Below are 16,547 nucleotides of genomic sequence, written 5' to 3' on the forward strand. Positions count from 1 at the left end.
GTGTATTTATACTGCCCTGCCTTCAAACAACAGCCAATCAGGGAGCGAGGAGGTACAGTAGGCGCACGAAAAGTGTGCCAAGATCAGGCTGACAATGTCTGTATAAAGTTTTTCAACATAGGAAATATTTTTGGAACCCCACCCTCCCAATTACATCTAGTCTGGGAACAACTATTAAATTATTTCTCATTTGGAGTGAAAATATATAATGTAGTTTTCCTCATAAAATCATAATTAATAAGGCTATAATTCGGGTGATCATAGGTTAAGCGTAAATCGTAGAATCTGATGTGCTGGGCTCTCCCCCCTCCTCTTAACATGTGTAGTTGAATGTTGTGCCAACATGTTTTAAAACGTGCACATGTGAGCACATGTGAGCACGTTTTTAATGTAACAGAAGGGGGGACTGCACATAGTGTCCCCTTTGGGATCGGATGTGGCGCGTCCTGGTGGATATTTTAAGAAATGTCCACAATTTTAATTCATTCTAAGGTTGACAAGCTCCATTTATGGGTAGCTGTAACAGCTTTAATACCAATTGGAAACAATTTTAGGTGAAGGACTACATTTTATTTTGTCTTTTGTATTGGTGATGTGTGTCAGTCAACCATCCATCCAAAGAAAACTATAGGCCAGTGCGCCCGAGAGAAGGTGTCGGCCAGATCTCAATCATTTTAACGACTTTGGACAAAAAAGGGGATGAGGGTCGCAACTGGAAGAACGGGTTACAACACATCACCACATGGGCACATAACCTGTATCCTATCGGTTAAGCCTACATTAGAGTTAAATGAAAGAAGCACATTAATAGAGGCAGCACGTGGTCGCGTCAGATTAAACCCAGACACAGGCTACAAATTAATTAATTGGGTTAAAACATTCATTTAAAAACGCTTTTTATTTTCTAAGCGGACAAATGCAGGAAATAAAACGGAAGCAGTTTACTTACCGGTGAATCTACAGGGCTAGTATCAGTCAAAACTCCAGTCGGAATTGCTTTACGAGAATGAGACCCGGCTTTCTTCTTTTTAGTGGATACCGTCGCCTACTACAGCGCTATAACTTGATGTCGGTGATATCTTCGTCCAATATTGCATCAGCTGCGTCTCCAGGCTTGCCTATATACCATCGGATTGGTGGGGTCTCGAAGGTGCGGTCCTCCCTCACAGACCCCTCCCACAGAGCGTCACCATGGCAGCGTGGCTTCACAGTCCCGTTCACTGCAGTTCAAGGCACGACTTCGCTTTTACGCGTTGTCTAAGTGCAATAAATTAACTAACAATAACACCACACACGGACGTCCTTGGAGCCGTGTGACCGCTGAGTTTAATACTGGCTGCGGGTCAATAAGTTATAGCCTAGGCTATTTCATGGTGCAGGAGATGTAAACAATAGGCCTAGAGGAGAACAAGGTGATCACTGATCATAATGCAAACAAAGTGCAAAAAAGCACCAATTAGTCATTTCTAGCCAATTATTATTATAGGAAAACTTATTAATCTTTCCCATTAATGTTACAACTAAAGACCCAAAATTCCCTCACAGCTATTTTACCTAAACTTTTGTCTTCATCCCTGAGTCTGAGAAATGCCCAGTCTATTGACCAGTTTAAAACGTTGCTGAAGACTCACTTTTTTAGCATTGGCCTTTAACACAAGTTGAGCTTTTGTTTTATTTTCCTGTATCCAATATGTTGTTGTGTATTGTATCTTGTACAGCACTTTGGTCAACTGATGTTGTTTACCAATGACTATGTTTTTATGGCTGCTCCATTACATCGAATGGAAATGATCTGGATTTGTGATCATCATTTTAAAACATCCTTGTAAACAAACACTTTTAATGATTAGCTCGGCAATGTGTGTTACGATGTATGTGCACACACTCTGTTTGACTTTGAAGTTTATTTGCAGTAGATTGTGGAATGCCAGAGAGGGTGACGTGGAGAGAGCAAATAATGGGCATGAGCCCTGAGCTGAAAGATGAGTGGTGGACGGGCCGCACACACCCCCAGGCCTGTCATCACTTGGAAGGAAATTACTTGCTCGAAAAAAAAAACAAGCCATTCAGCAAACTGACACACATTTGCCAAAAACAAAAACGGGAAAGGGACACCTGATAAAAGTGGGATGACACAGTTTTGGCTTACATTTTCTTTTGTGTTAGTGTTATGATGAAGGAAATCAATGACGCAATTGAATAGGGATTAAAGGTGGAAACTGCAATTCTGGAGGACGCTTGTTGTCAAAATCACTTTTTGTCTGTCCGAGTGTGTGCTGAAAAAAAAGAGGAGAATCATTTTGGAAAACAATAAAGTATAACTATAAAAAGAAAAGAAAAAAAACTGCTGTTAATACACAACCTAGGCTCTGTAAACGGGCATGTTGCTAGCTACGATGGGTCCCTTTTGTTCCCAGTTTACAGAGCTTAGGCTATGTATTAACAACACATCGTCTTTCAGCACAAACACAGTATGGACAAGTAGAGGATCATGATGAGATATTAGCTGATTTTGACAAAAAGAGATTTTGACAACAAGCATTCTCCAGAATTGCTGACGGCAACTTTAAAAATGCAATTTAAAGTATGAGAAACGCTTAATTTCCACTTGACACTTGAGAGAGGGCAAACACGCCTTCCCCAATGGTTCCAAAAAGCCGTCAAGGCATCTTGTGCGTTAAGTGAAGCGAGCCAAGAAATCAGAGCAGTGACAGCCACAAGGCCACATTAATATGAAGAGTAATGACTACTCGGTAACCCTGTAAACACTGGCTGCCATCACATGCCTCCATAAAGCAGCTGGCCCCTGGCTATTTATTCCCTCCCACTTTCACCTCATCAGATGATCCTTTCGTCACAGCCCTGACAGCCACATATTTTGCAAGGCGGCTGGGTCGCTGTTTACGAACACGTTCTAGGGAGTCAGACAGGGTATAGGAACGTTCTGTCACCTGCCAATAAAGTGGAAACATGCTCCTGCGTGACAAACGTTACTCGACAATAAAAAGAGATAGGCCTTTATTTCATGTAGAATCATTAGTATTGTATTCATAAATCAATCCATCCTGATATTTTTAAAGCAGGATTAATGGATTTTGGACACCTAGGGGCAGTTTAATATTGACTAACCTTATTAAGTTCTTACAGTGGATTTTATCAGCTTATCTGGCTCTTTGGCTGCTTAACGCTATATATGTCTGCCAATTGATGCTGGACAATTTTAGAGCCTTAATATAAAAACTTCTGTATGCCGTGTCTAAAAACTGGCCCGATGAGAGCCAAGAGACTCAATCAATGCAGTAAAGTTGAGGCCTGTGAAACCGAAGGACTGAGCTGAAAGACGATAAAACGCTTGTACAATTGAAGGGAACAACAGACTCAGGGGACAATTCCCTTTGGGTTTTTAGGTTTTAATGTTAAGTTAATGCTTCGTTAAGCATTACCTTTGTTAAGTATTAACTAACAGTAAATAAATGTACCCTTATCGTAAAGTGTTACCAAAGTTCCTTGTTGTATCTATAAGCAGAGTTAATCTAATTATGTATTAATAGTAAATACAATGATAAGACTGTAAAAAAGGGTGATACCACAAATCTTGCATAAAGTGATAGAATAATTACATTATCAATGTATTTTGTGCAATATTTTTTAATGGCTTGAAAACTTAAAAACATTTATTTTGAAACAATCTTTTGAACAATAATACAATTTTCAGGTATCTGATCAGCAGTGATAAAAGTACTGAAATGCTTATTTTGAATCTGGATTTTGCAGAAATGCATCACACAACGCTGATACGGATCACAACAATAGACAATAATTATTTGTACACAGTGCAGACAATCGCTGCCTTTGACAAAGCAACAATCAGTTAAGGACAATGGTATGCCTAATGCAAGCATAGAACATTTGTTCAATTTTAATTCTCTCCATTACCTTGATTCATTCAAGCTCACAGAAAAAACAGTAGGAAAGGTATAGTGCAGCTATAAGCAGCTTTCCCTTTTTAAAGCAGTTTAATGTAGTGGCTGGAATTAGTTTAGTGTGATTTTAACTAATCTAATATGGCAAAAGCTGGTGAGTGCAAACGGCAAAAATTATGCTAATTACAATAATTCTAATGACAAGAGTATGTTTTATGATATTGAAAATGTCTTTCACACAAAGTGCTTTAGTTTTTGAATCTTAAACTACAAAGCAGCAGATATGCATTTTGTTAATAGTGTACTACAACCCAACAATTATTATATAACTTTAATTACCAAAATATAAACTGATCTTTAAAGCAACATGTCACATCAAAAGAATATTCCCATTTTTTAAGACACTCCATGTGATCAACTCTGTACAGTCTTGCTGATAACTATATGGCCAACGTTACTGTGGCAACAAGACCCTCAGTACAGTCATCACTTTGCATTATAAGCGCAGCCCATTTGACCTCTTACTGGAATGTCAAGTAACGATGTGATAAGATATTTTGGTCAGATCCCTATTAAATAAGCTTTGCCTTGCATTGTATGTAGGCGCTGACCCACCCTACCTACGCTTCTTATATCATCTCAACGTGCAGAAAACTCACATGCTGCCTAATAGCACACTATATGTTGCCATAGTTACTATGCAGTGCTTCAGTGGCCTATACATTCAGCAGTATGTTTGGCAAAAATGTGTACCCTGTAGTAAATGACCATTTGTAGGATCCAGTGTTCCCTTTTGAACAAGATCAATGCCCGAGAATTCATAGGAATCAATGTAAACCTATTTGGAGGGTAATGGTCTCACTCACTAAGACTTTAGATATCTGTGCATGTAAATTAGAGTCAGCGAGTGTGAGACACGGGGGTTTCGACAAGGCTCAGCAACTGTGAAAGCAGCTGACGAGCACAGCTAAAAAGTGAAGGAACTGAACAGGGCTTCTTTTTCTGTACACACAGGTCTTGTGTGCACTCCAATATTAAAGTTAGTATGCAATTAACATTTATTTTCATTATCATTCAATCAGACAAGTTTATATATGTTTTTGATTAGTTAATAAAAATTGTTTAGTCCATGAAATGTCAAAAATAGAGAAACAATGCCAGTCCAAATGTCCCAGAGCCGAAGGTGATCGTTTTGTCTGACCAACCGTCCCACAGCTCAAAGATAGTTAAATAATCATGATTTATGACAAAGAAAAGATGCAAATTCTTATGTTTCAGAAACTAGGAATGTAAAAAAAAAATGTATCCATCCTTTATCAATATATTTACAATTATTTTTGACAATATTTCAGCCTTATATTAGAAGTCTATGAGATGATGAGTGTTTGGCTTTTTGCAGCACGCTGAGGAGTAACTGCATATGTTGTTGTGATGTTTTATTTTGGTTCCTTGATTCTTTTCCTTTCACGGCTTCTATCTAAGACACAGCAACATTGTAAAATAAGCTAAAAATGTATGTTCTTTTTCTTTTTGAATGTAAGGTGTCAAGGAACTTTGTCAGTACGTTCAGTCATGTACAGTCAGCTTTGTGAAAGATAAGTGAATGGATACAAAAATTAAGAGAAGTGGATTTTGAAGTCAATCTGAGTTTAGGGCCATTCCTACATTGTAATTGGTGCAGGAAACCAAAACAAAATCCTTGTCTAAAAACTGAGCGGACGTTGATCTGTCTCTGTATTTAGTCACATTTTTCTACCACTTTCTTCCACCTCGCTTCTTTTCTCAGCTCTGGCTCTCTACGGTGTCTGCAGCAGAGGATCTTCAGTTTCCAGTTGGGCCAGCTGCCTGCGCAGGGTGTTGACTTTGTTCTGAAGCTCCTTGTTGTACTCAATTATATGAACCATTTCATCGTAGGCCTCTTCTAAACACTTGGAGGAGCGGTTCCAACGCAGGAACACTCCTGTAACAGAAGACAGGGAATAAACTGTAAGTCAACTATAGGGAACAAGACCAGTGTTATAATATACAACACTTGTATGTTCTAGCAAGCTGTCTGTGAGGCTTGAAGCACAGCAGTGCTTTGGGCTAAATGCTAACACCCATGTTAATTAGTACTCAACACAGGGAATGTTCATTTTTTGGTCATAAAACCAAAATTATAGGTATTAAAGCTGAGGGGATCATGAATGCCTCAACTTAATTTCATGTCAATCTATCTAATAAGCTGTCAAGATACTTCACTGAGTACCAACACCTCATGGTGGCAAGTCAGGGGCATCTTGGCATCGTGAGCACTGTACCACATCTGGTATGTTCAATAGGACGGCCAAAGACATTTTGACAATAAAGCTGGTGTGTAAAGTTACATGTATGAGAAAATATGGACCATTAGTACATGAAATGGTATTTTCAAGAACTTAAAATTATTTGGAGACGAGTTGCATCCACCTGTTTCCCGCTTCACTGTCAACTGTCTGATAAAGTCAAAAATGCCAGAAAACAAAACATGAAGTGAGAATCAGATAAACTGTATAAAAATATACAGTATTTTTAAAAATTAAACAGAACCAGGGGCTAGATGTGATAACACATCCAACAGAGCACTGGTTGCGTGAAGTGATAGAAAACTCTCCCACGCTAGCTGGTGAACTCACGACACCTAGAAAATAATGTTGTGCCTCTAAATTGAATGCCTTTCAATGCAATTTTCGATTCCACGTTAACTTGATACATGTTATAAAGTGGTGGTAGGGGATGGGGGGGATACTGTGTGTCCTTATATAGTAAGCATCTTTGTCTCTAGATTACATTGTAAATGCTATTGAAATTGAAATTTTAAATTACTACAGCATTGAGCCCTTACAATAGGGCTCTGCATTACAGTAAGAACTGATTCCATATTTCATTCTAAAAAAATCATACAAATGACACAGCACCTTGTGCAATGTCAAAGTTTCAGGAGTATTTGGTTTGGTTTTCTAGAAATATTTAATCCAACATCAGTTCCTTACCAGATTTGCAGAGAAGTGTCATTCTCTATGAGAGTTGCATCAGCAGGAAGTCGGTTTGGCCTACGTGCTCCAGTGGTTTTGACACTAGTTCATATAGAATGAGGGGAGGTCCCTTTGAGGCTTAACAAACGTTTGAACCCAAACTCCCTGACCTGCACTTTTCCTGTTTGAATAGAATTTGCTTCGTTCATGCAGGTTCACGTATACACTCCCCAGCGACTTCTTTTTGGAGTCACCGAACCGACAATTATTGAAAAGAACACAATTATTTTTACTCAAACAATTTCCAAGAAAAAAAAATAGCATCATCATCATTTAGTTTCAAAAAACTCCTTGCCTAACCGAGCTCTTTAGAAAATTGTAATTTACAAAGCCAATCAATCGGACTTGTTTAATGTGTTTGTTTGCCGCATGTAATAAAGTTATTTCCAACTTTATATTTAAGGTGGAATCTCAATGTATTTATGATGACCATAAAGCAAAAGAAAACAATCTGAAATCTTTGGAAAGCTATGCTTGAGAAGGACAGCATACCACTACTATATCCTCACTGTCACACAGTTACTGAGAGAGAGAAAAGAGCGTTATACATTCACTTCACCCACACAAATCTCTTCTCCTACTGCATCACTGTGCTCATTGTGTTTTAAACGCCATTCTGTGCTCCGAATCATGACATGATTTCAAAGCAATGAAGTGGAAGAACTGCTGAGACATTGAATTTAAAGTTGAAGAGAAAAAGCTTCTACATCTGTTCAAAATGAAGTGATCGATCTTAACGCGGTATCTGTAACATTCTCACATTAGCAATCAAGTCATCATGTTATCGGGATCGATATTTTACACTGCAATATAAGCCTTGAACTCATAAGTGCAATGAATGCAATTGCAGCTATGGACAAGGAGAAAATAGTGGGCCACAGGAATAAGATAAAAAGTGAACATGACCAACTGACTGGTAGTAAACGGTGACGGTGACTGTCTGGCGTCAGGGGGCTCAGGTGTCAGCGAGGAAGCGTCCTGCGCAAACTATAATAAGACAAACGCGTCAGCTCGACACATTGCCACCATGCCAGAGAAGCCATCTGCATCGCAATGTTTACAATGGAAAGGAGCTGAAAGCCAAATGACGCAGACACAAACTGCCACATGCAGACATTGACCTCTTCATGGGTCACATGGGCCATATGGTGGGTTATCAGAGGTGAGAGGAGTTAGAAAATAGTGGAAAGTGCACATTATATGCATACGTTAAATAAATGCTTGTTATGTTTACATTGAACTAAATGACTTAAAAGGTGGAGTCAGGGCGCCCTAACTGTTACAAAAAGAGCACCCCCAACATACCCTTTTTTTTTACATACTGTAGCTGTTTATAGAGCCTAGGCTGTGTATTAACACCAGCTTGTTTTTCAGCACACACATAGTATTGACCGGTTTAAAAAAAGGGATTTTGACAACAAACATTCTCCAGAATCACTGACTCCACCTTTAATTTGAAGATAACTTGGGTATTTTATTTTTGATTGATGGTTTACTTTCACTGAGGGAGGAATCTTTGTGCGACTAAAGTGTCATGTGTGATAAAAGGTCTGGTGACTGGACAAGGTGAAAAATCAGGGCCTGTCTTGTTGATAATTGTGTCTCAAATGGTTTGCCGTTGCTGTGACAAATTTCCCTTTGTGTTTGGTGCTCCGGTGGCATAGTGGATAGAACGCATACCATATTGGCTCCGGCCTTCGTTGCAGTGGTCACGGGTTCAAATCCGACCAGTGGACCTTTACTGCAGGTCATACCCCATCTCTCTCTGTCTCCCCATTTGTACTATCTAATAAAGCTTGAACATCCCAAAACAAAAGTAAATGCAGGACTAAATATGTTGTTCCAATATCTCCTATTGTCTCAGACTGGTTCACTTAGTTTGTCAGTGGTGCAGATGGTGAAACCAATGGCGCCTCCCTCTGGTGATATTATAGAGTGTCTGTCTGAGCAGTGACCTGTTTATGGCAGCACAGCTGCGGCAGTCACAGAAGTTTTCCCATACATACAACAACAGTTTAAGATGTTGTGTAATTACATTTGGCTAGTAACGTACTCAGACTGGTTTTTAGCCTGTCTCCATTTGAAACATTAGCCAAAAAGCATGAGTCAAACATGCACTGTTATGAAACATGTCGTGCTGCGAGAAAACGGCATGCAGTCCGACTGGTCGCTGCGCACAGACACGTTGGTGTCAAACAAGGATATCAACTCCAACACTCTAACCTTTCCATTAAAACCTCCTTAAGTTCACTGTACTTGTTGCTCCTAGTTTTTGCCTCAAACTATTGTTAAACCTACTCCATCACCTATCTTGGATACTGTGATATTATAGAATAGTTAATACTTAATAGTGGTATCCAAACTTCTCTAGTCTAAAGATCAGTTGAGACGTTGTGTATGTTTCTTACCTTCCCACAGCAGCAGACTCTGAGGGGCCACCGAGGGCCAGATCACTAGACTGTTGGCCTCGTAGAGCGGGTTGGCCAGACGCTCCAGTTCTTGGGGCCGATTCACCCACGACCAAAGGGACACGGTCTTCTCGGGCAGAGACAGTTTGGTTCTGTGAAAACAGCCAGAGGGATGTCAGGTAGTAGGAAAAGAGGTTGCCTAATGCATGTTGAAGTGGACTTGTGACGTGAACAATTACATGTTGCTTTTGGCATCAATGTCATGAATGAGATTTGGCCTTTATAGAGTCATTTCCACTTTTATAAACACTGTTTTGTATGGATACTGTATTGGACTCAACACTCACCTCTCAGCTGTACTGTTGCCCAAGAAGGTGCCAAACTGAGAAGCATAGGCATGTTCAAAGAGCAGCACCAGGAAGCTCTCGCTGAATTCAAAGGAGCACGGAAACTGGCGAAGGATCTGCCACACGCAGTCCAAGAAGAGCAGGAAGACGGGCGCTTCCTGCCGAGGCTTACTGTTGGAGTAGGCCGACTGGGCGCAGTGCTGTTTGAACGGGTGACCCGCCTGGGACAGATAAGCACAGAGGTAAGAACCCATGAGGGTAAATGCAAAGACCTACTATTACCAGCATATTTACACCAAACTATAGGGGAATAAAAGGGCTGAAACTTTTTTTTTGCAAGTAAGACAGTTTGTAGGGAATTCACCTTTTTAGGGGGATTTACTCTTCCCTGTCCCACACACCTGCCTTAAGTTACAGATGTGCAAAGTACCCTTCTGTTTAGTTCTTAAAATGCGAAATTTACAGTCTAAAGGCTGAGTAGAGATTTTTAGCAAAAAGGTGAAAAAGATTTGTGCCGATCAGATGAGGTTACCTGGAGCCACTCTCGCTCCACCAGGCCTTGAAAGCCTCTGATGGTCCTGCAGGCCGGATCAAGGATGATCTGAGCCAGAGAGGTCACCTGCAGGGTGGCGTCTGCCCCCTCTGTGCCGTGAACAAGTACAGACGCTCCCTCCCTGACAGGACAAAACACACACACACACACACACACACACACACACACACACACACACACACACACACACACACACACACACACACACACACACACACACACACACACACACACACACACACACACACACACACACACACACACACACACACACACACACACACACACACACACACACACACACACACACACACACAGTTACAGTCGGTCAGAGTGTCACCTGCTACTGTTCAATGATGAATGATGAATACTTTTTTCAGTGTGTACCGAGCAAATTAATTGTGAGTTTACTTTTATTGCTTATTCCAAGCAGATCAACATTTTATTCAAATTTAAATCAAAGGGGCTTTATGGCATAAAAAACAAGAGTTAACATTGCCCAAGCAATTGAGCAAAAATAATAATAACTAGAAATCCCGCGGAGATTTGGAAAGTACGGGCCGCCCCCGCGCGAATCGGGGAAGGGAAAAAATCACGGCCGACCCCCGCGGTCCCAGAGGCTTTACCGTAGAGCGACGCGAGCCGCGCGCGTCCGACAAACGACGAGTCGATCGGAGTCGGGGGGAAAGGGGCGTGGCCTGGCAAACATCGCGTCGGCGAATGACGGTTTTCGCATTCGCGGCGCCCCTTGTGGGATAACCTCGACAAGCTTAGAGGGCCACGCTACCGCATGTCTTCCGCACGTATCCCGCGAGGTTCACGACGATAGGACCTACGGGCAACGAGTTATGGCCAATTTGTAATTAAGCCCCGCCCCTGCGTAAACGTTTTAGTCAATGGTGGCCATGTTTTCCAAGCTATCCTACTGATATTTTTCGGAGACGTGCTTCACAGTCCCCCGGGGCTTCGTGAGACATTTGGTGTCGATAGAGTAAAACGTGAAAAAGTTATGGATAAAACCCTGTTTTTAAGTTTATGCCAATTAGCCGAAAGTATTTCCAGGTTGACTCTTATGGTCCGAGAGGCTTTTTTGTAGAGCACCCTAAAATACACCAGTGTGAGAAATTTCAAGTCAATCGGACTTACGGTGTGCGGGGCGCGGCCTCTCAAACTTTCTTCAGTCTGGGATTAATAACAGCGCCCCCTACCGGAAATTAAAAAAAAATTCCTTTGAGCGAAATTGTAGAGCACCATGAGCTGTACATGTGTAATCAATTTCAAGTCAATCGGAGTCGGGTGACCTTTGTGGCGCCCCCTATGGGTTAATCGCGATAAGCTTCGAGGGACATGCTACCACATGACTTCTGCACACACCCAGCAAGTTTGATGATGATAGGACCTACGGTAAAGGAGTTATGGCCAATTTGTGGATAGGCCCCGCCCCTGTGGCGCCCCCTATGGGTAAATCGCGATAAGCTTTGAAGGACATGCTACCACATGACTTCTGCACATACCCAGCAAGTTTCATGGTGATAGGACCTACGGTTAAGGAGTTATGGCCAACGTGTTATTAAGCCCCGCCCATTTGTGGCGCCCCCTTTGGGTTAATCTCGATATGCTTTGATGGACATGCTACCACATGACTTCTGCACATACCCAGCAAGTTTCATGATGATAGGACCTATGGTTAAGGAGTTATGGCCAACGTGTTATTATGCCCCGCCCCTGCGTAAACGTTTTGGTCAATGGCGGCCATGTTTTTCAAGTTGTACTACTAATCTTTTACGGGTATGTTTATTGTAGTCCCCCGGGGCTTCACGAGAAATTTGGTGTCGATACAGTCAAATTGCAGAAAGTTGTGGATAACACGCTGTTTTTCACTTTATGCTAATTAGCGTACAATATTTATTGAAGAATTTTTATGGTCCCAGAGGCTTTTTTCTAGAGCACCCTAACATACACCTGTGTGAGAAATTTCAAGTCAATCGGACTTACGGCGTGCGGGGCGTGGCCTCTCAAAGTTCTTTCAGTCGGGACTTCATTACAGCGCCCCCTAGCGGAAATCGGAAAAACTGTATAATAGCACACCCCGTGGGGTGGGGACGCACGTTGTGTGAAATTTTTGCGTTTCTACGTGCAACGGTGTGGGAGGAGAAGAAGCTAGAAATGTGAGGAAGAATAAAAAGAAGTAAGAAGTAAGAATAAGTATGGTGGAGAGTAATAATTACGGGTCCCCTGTAAACAGTGGACCCGTACTGGTACAGAAATTTGCAAATGCGATTGCAAATGTACAGCAATAGACTTAACATTTTTGGGGGGCATGTATTAGTGTGTGTTTGTATGTTTGTGTGAGAAAAACCATTATGTACACAATACATATGTTTACAAAATTCGGAATATAAACTCAACAACATGGCTTTATTTAAGGGATGTATTTGTTTGTTTGTGTCTGTGTGTGGAGGGAAATACAATAAAATAAAATACAAAATTTACAGAGTTAAATAAAAGAAAAAAATAACATAAGCAGAATATATTATCATTCTCTGACCTGTCGATACACTGAGCAGCCAGGCACGCAGTAGTGAGGATCTCCTTGACGTGAGTCTGCCAGCTGGAAGCCTCCAGCTTGCTCAACCAGCGGTCCATGCTGTGCGACTGGTCGTTACATGCCTCTACCAGCTTTATCAGGCTCTCCTGCAGGACGTTGGACCTGGAAAAATTTAATTGAATGAGTTTCAGTCACACAAGTACATGTTGAAAAACTCACTCACAAAACAGCAGTCTATCCAAAGAGTCTTAACAAAACTAATTTTAAAGAAGTAAGTGATATGGTCCTTTTAGCTAACTTCCTGTCAGTGACGGCAGCGAGTCATCGTTCACGAGCACAGAGACCTGCCTCTTTATAGAGCTCAAAATTGATAAACAAAATGTTATCTGGCAATAACTGCAAAGCTGGAAGACTGGGAGACTCATATTATGAACTGCACATACTGTTTAAGTGATTGTTGTATGAATTTAGAGTGATTTGACACTGATATTAACAAAAAAAATCACTTACTTCTCCTTTAAGAAAAAAGACAAAAAGAAATTTAGAAAACATAATGCCTTGCCTTTGTTTTTATTTTATAGAGACACTGACCTCTCAATGGCCTTGTGGATCCTCCTCCACTGTGGGTAGTTGGCCTCGGACTCGAACCCTCCACCTCGAGCTTTGGCCTGCTGGGCCACGTTGATGGTGCGCGTGTCAATGATGTAGCCCCGTTTGCCGGGCCGCAGCGTGGCATTGATCAGCTTCTCGTCTTCCTTACACCGTCGGCCGTTGGTGCCCGTCAGAGGCTGCCCAGCACGCATCATCACCTGTGGGTCCGAAGTGATTAAATAGAAATCATTTCGTACAAACACAACTACTCTCTGCCTATGGACAGTGTCATAATATGACACAACGATACCATTTGAACCCACAAAGAAGCCTTTTTTTTTTGCAACATAAACAGCATTATAAACTATATTTTCCAGGTGCCTACCATGCCATTTTTCTTGTGATAGTAGCTAAGTACTGGGAAACGGCCACCGTGACGGAACGTAGCCACTTTCCTCAGTGTGTCATCGTCTACATCTTTGGGCACGGCCACTAGAGGGGGGTATGAATGACACACACTGAAGTCCTTGTTGACGTCACTCAGTCTCCACTCGTCCGTCTGGCAGGATAAATGAGAGGTGTTGAGCACGTATGAGAAAGGGCAAAGAAAATGTTGAGACTGAAAGGGAAAGTTTTTTTTGTCACTAATCATGTACCGTACCATGGACTCCAAATCTTTAAATACATCTTCTGGGAGAAAGGAATTCCAGCCATCTTCTATGACTTCAAACATGGGCCGGTAGAAGAAAGGGTACATCAGGGAGAGGGAGTCAAGAGTGGACAGAGCCTAGAGAGGAGTAAAGAAATATACATGGGTTGATTAAATATGTATTATAATTTGACATTAAAACAGAGGGAAACATTTTAAGATAGTAAAAGTAAACATTTTGCATTTAAGTGTGAATACATTTGTCATCATTTATTTTAGATCTTCCCCCCCTTGTCCATTTACCTCAACTGAGCTGGCAATGTTGAGGCACTCCTCCATGCCTGGTATGTCAAGCTGGATCACTCTCAGGTCTTTGCATTTGACTATGATGCTTCCAAGAGATCCCACAAATCTGAAAGAAAAGTTGAAGATTGTATGTGAAAGGTAAACACTGCAGGCAGAACAAAGCACTGTCTTCAATACTATGGTATCTTATAACGTGAACAGATCCTGTTACATGTTCTTCAAAAAAAAAATGTAAATGTCTTTTTATAGCCAATTGCTTACAGCTCCCTATCCTTCCTGAGACATAAAACAAAATCCGTCGTGACAGCACACGGCCAGACTCGGAGTTCCTGCCACAACAGTTTCAGATCCTCTCTTCACCGTAAAAGTCGGACTTAAGAGTACTATAGAAGAATATAGTGAAACGCTCAAATCTGTTGCAATCACAAGAGTTTCTATTGAAAAGACACACAATAGTAGCTACCTGCTCACCAAATACACTGTCCTGTTGATCCGCCTCTATTTACCATACAATGCAAAATATATCCTTGCACCATGTCACCCTTGCCATTTGAAAGAGACACTGCCTAAAACATACATTGCTGTTGTAAATGAGATCACCTCTTCTCTATAGAATCGATGTTGGAGTGTAGCAGCCAAAGTTCCTCTGTGTTGTCCTGTCTGGATGAGAGGATCAGGTGATGACCGGTAAGACACAGGGTCCCCTCCACGGTGGGCATGAAAGGCCGATGGAGGATGACGCCGTCCACCCTGGGTGTCTTTATCAGCTCTGCAAACTCCATGACCCGAGCTGAACAAAAGATAGCAGACAGCCCAGAAACAGGGGCAAGCAATGATGAGATTTAGGGGCGTTTTAAGCATATGGACAAAGCTACTGGCAGAACCTAGCGTTATCATTGTCCGCCTAACCCAAGCCCTGCTGTGCCTATTTCAAACGCGACTCAACGTTAATTACACAATAAACACACCAAAATGCAGCAACAATCTGTAAGCTAGCTAAAGTTAGCTTGTTTCAGGAAATGAAGAGGCTAACGTCAGCTAGCTTGCTTTCTTGGGTGACGTTACGGAATAAAACAAATTGTCAGTCATTTTCATATCAACGTCACAATCGTAACATCCTAAATACTGTTAAAGAAAACAAAACATTACATTTTTCATTGTTGGTAAGATGTTTAATTGTTCAATTACCTGACAATCTTTTCGTTTTATTTGTTGATGGGCGAGACTGGTGCGTTCACAAAAACATGCCGACTGGAAACAAGTCCTTGAGGCATTTGGCTCCGGATAATTTGCGACGCAGTTTTTTAAAATGTTTATTTTTTTAAAAAGGAAAAACATTTACTTCAGCTTTTCCAATAATTGTGTGCATTGAATCTACAGGGAAAGATTCTATGACGCAAAAGATTTTATGACGCAAACTTAGGACTCAATTGGATAAAACATCTCCGGTTCATGAACTTCATCCCAATCATAGGCTACAGGGAAATGAAATGATCCATTTGACGTAATTTTGAAGAGGTGAAGAGTTTTCATCAATTATATGGAGGCTTTGTCATTTCCAAATAAGCTACTAAATGCTTTTTCGGTGGGGGCCCACTAACGTTGAAGGTATAATTAAAAAAGGCACAATTAACAATTGTAGACCCAATAGGCTATAATAGACACACATACACCATAGATAGTAAATAATAGATATACACACAAATACCACACATACAGACAATCCCTGCTACATTATGAACAATCATTAATGAAATGTTAGCAGCATTTTCCCCCCAGGTTTTTCTTGAAGGTGGAGTTAAAAGGCATGTTTCAAGCTTCCATCAATCTAGTTCCAGATGTGTGGTCCCCTGCACTACACTCAAGCTTGGGAACTTGAGCCTTCTACTTTTTTTTTTCTTTTTTTTACCAGTTATGAAATTTTTCTCCTAGTGTCATAGGTGTGCTGGGGAAGACAGATTGAAACTAGCTCAACTGTAACATCTGAAACCTCATGCAGGCATAATGATACAATTTATACTCCATGACCAAACTACGGCTTGTATTTTTTTCAATATATTTTTACATCTCTGTTGTATAAACCTGTAGCTGCTTTTATTTTTTAAGGCTTTTACATCCAACATATATTCCTCTCCTGCTGAATCTAACAATATCAAAAAGTGACACTAG

At 41.1% G+C, this 16,547-nt stretch overlaps 1 protein-coding gene across 1 annotated transcript; it reads right to left on the minus strand.

The window, feature by feature from the left end:
• Positions 1–3,642: 3,642 nt before the first annotated feature.
• On the minus strand, positions 3,643–15,622 carry mtmr9 (myotubularin related protein 9). Its single transcript, XM_080047804.1, has 11 exons — positions 15,567–15,622; positions 14,979–15,168; positions 14,376–14,484; positions 14,085–14,210; positions 13,809–13,982; positions 13,424–13,641; positions 12,833–12,994; positions 10,264–10,405; positions 9,732–9,952; positions 9,385–9,536; positions 3,643–5,883 (listed from the first exon to the last, which is right to left on the minus strand). Exons 2-11 carry the CDS (start codon positions 15,158–15,160, stop codon positions 5,720–5,722), a joined length of 1,650 nt encoding a protein of 549 aa, XP_079903930.1. The 5' UTR covers positions 15,161–15,168; positions 15,567–15,622; the 3' UTR covers positions 3,643–5,719.
• Positions 15,623–16,547: the final 925 nt, after the last annotated feature.

This window comes from Ammodytes marinus, assembly GCF_949987685.1.
Source record: "Ammodytes marinus genome assembly, chromosome: 19".
Taxonomy (NCBI): domain Eukaryota; kingdom Metazoa; phylum Chordata; class Actinopteri; order Uranoscopiformes; family Ammodytidae; genus Ammodytes; species Ammodytes marinus.